Source organism: Epargyreus clarus, unplaced genomic scaffold (assembly GCF_041222505.1).
Source record: "Epargyreus clarus isolate Ecla_fem2 unplaced genomic scaffold, WU_Ecla_fem_2.2 ptg000010l, whole genome shotgun sequence".
Taxonomy (NCBI): domain Eukaryota; kingdom Metazoa; phylum Arthropoda; class Insecta; order Lepidoptera; family Hesperiidae; genus Epargyreus; species Epargyreus clarus.
In genome coordinates, this window is record NW_027332218.1 from 1018703 (window position 1) to 1024899 (window position 6197).

The 6197-nt window shown below is 34.4% G+C and overlaps 1 protein-coding gene across 1 annotated transcript; it reads left to right on the forward strand.

Moving 5' to 3' along the window:
- The first annotated feature begins 1294 nt into the window (after window positions 1-1294).
- Window positions 1295-5483, forward strand: LOC140745256 (uncharacterized). Its single transcript, XM_073076998.1, has 5 exons — window positions 1295-1704; window positions 2527-2678; window positions 3410-3511; window positions 3891-4000; window positions 4474-5483. Exons 1-5 carry the CDS (start codon window positions 1495-1497, stop codon window positions 4722-4724), a joined length of 825 nt encoding a protein of 274 aa, XP_072933099.1. The 5' UTR covers window positions 1295-1494; the 3' UTR covers window positions 4725-5483.
- The last annotated feature ends 714 nt before the right edge of the window (window positions 5484-6197 follow it).

A 6197-nucleotide genomic window follows, 5' to 3' on the forward strand; every position in this document is an offset into this window, starting at 1 on the left:
TATACTTTTAAATATTTATTTTTAAAATTAAAACATTTAATAAAAGAAAATAATAATAATAAAATCCGTTATATGAAATTAGGAAATAGTTACTGTACATTATAATATGATATGTTTTATATTTGTTAATTAGAATACTTTCCAGGGTTGCCAGAACATACGTTCGGGCGTTTATTGGAAAACTTTAATTTTGTAAAATAAAATCAATGTAAAGTAAAGAGTATATTTTGTATTAGTAGTATATCGATGAAGTAACCTATACAAAAATATAACCTATACAGGACAGTAACTCCACGGAAAATAAAAAAATCCGTTTATTTTTCTGTGCTATGTAAGTTACTGTATTATTTGGTTCAGTGAGTAACTTAATGTAAAAAAATTAAAGCGACTGGAAAATAAAAAACAAGATTTTATGTGATGACAATACGAAAAGATCCACAAAAATATCGCCTCTACATTGTAAAAGATTTAAAAATGACTGATGAAGATCGATTTTGAAATATGTTTAACATCGATATTTTAGGTATTAGTAGATTTTTAGGAACCCATTTGACAATAGGGAACATGCACATTTTTATTTTATTATTTTAAATTACTTATCACTTCGTTTTAACATAGTAAAAAATATAAACACTGCAGGAATATAAATAAAAACAATTTTTCTCTCTAACAGTATGAATATCAACGCCGATAAACATCATAACACGCTGCGTGATGTTTCCAGTCGACCAATGCCAATGCGTTCTGCAAATTTGAATTTCGCTCGCATAATTTACGATTTTTGATTAAAGTTTTAATCAATATAATAGGAAATAAATAAAAAATAATTGTTCAAATGTAATTTCAGAACCATAAAGTAGCGAGAAATAAAATAACAAGAAAATCTAAATCACATGCATATTAATTTTAATTTATTATTAATTTAACTCAAATCTCCATTTCTATTATGATTGCAAAGTCTGGCTTTGTCATTACCCATTATATAGTCGTCACAAATTAATAGGCCCATTTTGACACATGCCATCGGTAGACACTAAGCATATGACATACAAATCGATAACCAAAGAAACCGATTTTTACAACAAATCGATTACAACCCCACATCGTATTGTATAGATTTCTTAATATTTTGTAAACAGAATATTTATTTTATCTTTTCCTAAATCATCTACATACTTAATAAAAAGAGGAAAAGAAAATAAATTTGTGACGACTATAGTTCGTGCTATAAGACATCGTTACGATTCTTCATATATCTGTGGCATAGACTTAGGATACGACATCTGTGGTTAGTTTCACTTTTTACGTACAGTTCGCGAGAGCGCGAAGCGTCATTCATATTTTTGTGATCGGTTTTGTGAATTGTGAAATCGTCGAATCGTCCGGTGAATTCGATGGAATAATTTGTTTCAGTTGTTGTGAGAAACAATATTTACGCTGTAACGATATAGGTTTATCGGTTTGTGAGATTGATATTTAGTGGTTCTGTAAAAAATGATACCCGGTGAAATGGTGATCGAAAAAGTGCACGGTTTGCAAAGCACAGGTATTACACTGAGCGAACGGTTTGCTATAATGACTGCTGAACATATTGCGCGGGTAGCGAAGGTCCGTCGGAGACCCGTGGCCAATTACCAGAATGTTGGTATTCGAAAGTGGAACCCGTCTAATCAAACTCTGCGTATGTTTCAACTGACACCACGGGTAAGTGCAAGACATACATTTTGTGAGGTACCTTCATGTTTTGGATTAATCAATTGTTGGGTAGCTAGCGGTCTAACCGTAATTAAAAAAAGTTTCCATAACACAGCCCATTTCCACAATATTTACTGCCTTTGTCTTTTACAAAAATTCATTTACCCCTTTTTTTAACCTGTGTATACTGTGATTACTACAGATAGGTTAAATAGGTCCTTCAGTTCCTGATTTCCACTTTTTATTAATCGTAACCTTTATTAACAGCTTAGCTTATCCTATTATCTATCTTATAGTCCGATGCTCTGATGCAGTCCAGATTAGCAGGCTGTACACACTTGAGATTTTAAACACTCAGATGTGTAACTTTCCTCCAAATGTTTTCCTTCAACATTTATTCATGTAAAAATTAATTTTGTATACTCAAATAACTTAATAAGATCAGACATGCATTAACTAAGTATGAACCTTGGACGTTATGTTTGAGATGCCGAGTTACTAACAGGTCCACTAAGTTATCACTCTTTAATCTCATTACTAGCTTTGTACCCGGCAAACAACTTTTTACGGCCTCAGAATTACTCACCATTTAAACCTTCCCTGGACTTCCACAAATTATTCAAAACTACAATTAGCCAAATCAGTCTAGCCGTTCTCAAGTTTTAGTGAGACTAACAAACAGCAATTGATTTTTATATATATAGTAGTATCTTAAACATAATTAACATAGACATTACAATTAGTACAAAACTGTGAGATAAAGATAAAACATAATTAACACAGATAATTAGTACCAGAGAGATTATAAGTACTGTTGGTTAAATGTTTTAGCAACAGCCAGTGAAACAGCGGCTTGGTATGCCAGGACTCCGGCGGTTTGGCAGCGACGGCAACTTGCCAGGACTACAGCGCTCCAACAGCTTCGGGAGCCTCGGACAGTTTAGGAACAGGATCCCGTGGAGACAATCTAATGGGAATTTGAGGTTGGTGATACAATCTATGTACCTAGTATGCACTAGGTACATAGATTAGTAAAGATTACTCACTCCTAAAAGCAAATGTAACCAGTTTTGACAATTGGAATAGTCACTGTCATCTATTTTAGTGTTTGAAAAATATTAAAAAAATGTAGTTTTTAGATCATTTAAGAATGAAATGATATTTTCCACACTTTTCCATCGATTTCGTGTTTTTGCACCACTTAACTGCGCATGTCGGCTGTTCCCCGTAAATTACACCATGACAGCCATAAAATGACAGACAGAATTGTCAGCCGTTTAAGCCAAATAATGGCTGTATTGACTTGATACTTATCTATGACTTGGTGTAATACTTTGTAGATATGCAATCTATGAATGATGAAGGGGGTAGAAACCTTTCTAGTTTGACTTCCAAGGCACCACCACAGCTATTTCTGCTTAATAACAAAAGTATTAAGAGCTAATGTATTCTGATTTGTGACTGTTTGTCGTTTTTCAACCCTTAGTTTTAACAATGCTTTAGTGGACTAGCAGTTCTCGCTAAACTGCTAGTCCGCTCTGATGTTGTTGCGAGCAGGTGTAGTCATTCAATTTACTATGGTGACTTGATTAATTTTATATATTCAAAGTGGACTAGCAGTTTCACGTGGACTATACTGAATATCATTAAATCATCCGCATTGATTTTATTTATGTTAATTTTTTCTTGTACTTATTAAAATTTCTTATTACAGCAGAGCAGGTTCTGTCAGTAACCTATCTCAGGCGTCCTGGCATGGCCGCGGTGGTTTTGTTAGACGTGGCGGGCGCATTGGACCACTCAGAGGGAGGATGAGGTAAATATCTTTGAAAACACTTTAGTTAATAATTATAATAAATTTAGTTTTAATTGTGAAGGAAAACATAATAATCTAAGCTACATGGACATTTCAAAGGTGAATGTTTATGAATTTGTCTTTGGGGAGACCTTGAGGAGGTGGAGCCCTTGAGCTCTTTGTGGTTCTACTCTAGAAGTATCACTGCCTATTTATTTACCTTATATAATACTGCGCTATAGCTGAAAGGAGAGATATTTAGTTTTTATCTGTCTGATAGGAGGGTTCTGATTATATAGAGGGTTGATCAAAGATGTCTGTGGATGTATGTGTATGCATGTTTTTTACTGTTTCTGTAATTTAGTAACAAATAGGTCAATAATTTTTATGTGTTGTACAGAGGGCGAGGTCGTCAGCAGCAAGTGGGGTGGCCGAGGGCGGGGCGGCCGCAGGGCGGGCGGCTGCAGCGGCCGCAGCGGGGGGCAGTGCGCGGTAGAGGCAGGGGCAGAGGTTAGTTCTAGTTATATGGAGAAGGTTCCAGGTTCGAACCCACGATCAGAAGGCTTAAATGATGGATGGATTTCACATGCCTTAGTGCGAGTCAACAAGTGAACACAATGTTAAGATAATTAACACGCTTTTATTAGATTGGGTTGTATCTATGTATGTATGTATGTAATGGAATCATTTTTACCCACTTTGAATGATTCGATTAATTTAAAATTTTGAACAATTATCAAGAACCAATGACAATAAATGTAAAATAATGTAATGAAGGATCTACATAAGGACTAATACTCTGTTGGGTAACATATACACTTCAAATTTGAATTTAGACATATATGAAGGAAATAAAAAACATTTTTCTTTGTAGCATACATAGATAAGTTCAAATTGCTATCTGAATAAAATTTACAAATACAAGAAACAATGTAAAACAAAATGCATAAACGAAAACCCTACATAGCTTGTTTCTTATCCAGGACGTGCAAACAACCAACAAAATAACAACCAGCAGACTGGCAACCAGCAAACAGGCAACCAGCAAACCGGTAACCAGGGCAACCGCAACCAAACCAACAACCAGGGCAACCGTAACCAGCAAGTAAAGACCGTGCCCACTAAGGAAGAGCTCGACGCCCAATTAGACGAATACATGGCCACGTCTCAACTTGCGTTGGACAAACAGCTAGAGGAATATATGCTTAAAGGCGCCCTCATGGAGTTTGAATGACAACGAACAGTGAAGTGCACGTGATTGGACATTCGTTAAGTGTTTCTGTATTTTTGTGTGTGGACTCGTGATTACCTTGAGCCGAGTGGAGAGAACTAAAACAATTGCAATTAGGTTAGTTGTGTAATAATAGCATTTTATAAAGTGATTTAAACTAGTGTTGTAGTGTATCAATGGCAATGTTAGTGCTTGCTTGAGGGGTATATATAAATCGCATCAGTCTATCTATGACCTCCATTTTTTGTACTGGCTATATGTAACTGAAAGGTGGTACAACTGGAGGAGTACCATTGCCACACCTTCTAGGATGTAACAGTACTTGCATTTTGGTGAAAGGATGTTGCTGTCGGCTGACTTTCACATGCACACAAAATAGCCCTTGTGCGTTTTTTTAGCCTTTCCAATATATTTAGCTCATTTGGATATGAGTCGACCATTTTGGTTCTCATGAGTGGCAAAGTATTTGTGATGGGCTTCAAGTATTTGTTCTTTTGGAAGTTAGTTAAATTACACATGTCCATATGTGACAGAGACCACTTATATCAAGTGGGGTTTAACAGTTTGTCCCTGACTTTAATCTTTAACTCAAAGAAAATACACATACAAGTGACAATATTTAAAGTGAGTATTATGTAGGGGAGACCTACTCGATGTTTTCAAAACTGAAGCATCATCTATCATACCCCTTAGTTGTTAGGTATATGTTATACAATCATTAATTACAGACTAAAAGGAAAATACTAGCAGATTTTTTTTTTTTACAAAAAATATAACCGAATTCTATGTCACTACAAAGTAAAAAATAATTGAAATAAATGTTGGTTTAGTACATAGTTCTGAAGTCGGCGCTCAATATATTTCATTGAATAACGGCATAAACAGCGTGTCCAATACGCAATCGCTACGATTTTTGAAAGTTCCCCTCGATTTGTCTGGTCTTCAAAAAAAAAACATCAAAGTTCCATAAATGACGAAGTTATCCCTGAACAAACATAAAAAACATATATATGGTCCAATTGAGGAACCTCCTTTTTTGAAGCCGGTTAAAAATTGCTTAAAACAACTAGTATTTTTATGAAAATATCGTTGAAATTTACATTTTAGTTCCAGCAATCAAATTTATTTTTGGAAAAGGGTAAAATTACATAAAATTTAAATTAATCAGCAATACACGTAATTTACTCACTTAACAAAAATTTGCATTTTTGTAATTTGTGTGTATCATGAAAGTCATACAATTAGCTATGCTTATTTGTTTAAACACTCTTTCTTTAGTCTGAGCAGGTGCATTTATTTGCACCACATTTGTGAACAGATGTTTGCCCATTTGTTCAAATGTTTGCATAATTGTGTCAGCTCAATATCAAATACAAAATTGTATGAAAATTGCTATGCTTCATTACATTTTCTTTGTTGCTTTAACCTATATGCTATGAGAGTATTATGTAAGTGTATTATAAATATGTGAATATA

What these genes read in the sequence shown, in the direction of transcription:
- LOC140745256 (XM_073076998.1), top strand. Translation starts at nt 1,495, where the DNA reads ATGATACCCGGTGAAATGGTGATCGAAAAAGTGCACGGTTTGCAAAGC. An exon ending in CAATCTAATGGGAATTTGAG is followed by an intron (nt 2,679 to 3,409) that starts GTTGGTGATACA and finishes TTCTTATTACAG; the next exon opens with CAGAGCAGGTTCTGTCAGTA. An exon ending in CGGTAGAGGCAGGGGCAGAG is followed by an intron (nt 4,001 to 4,473) that starts GTTAGTTCTAGT and finishes TTTCTTATCCAG; the next exon opens with GACGTGCAAACAACCAACAA.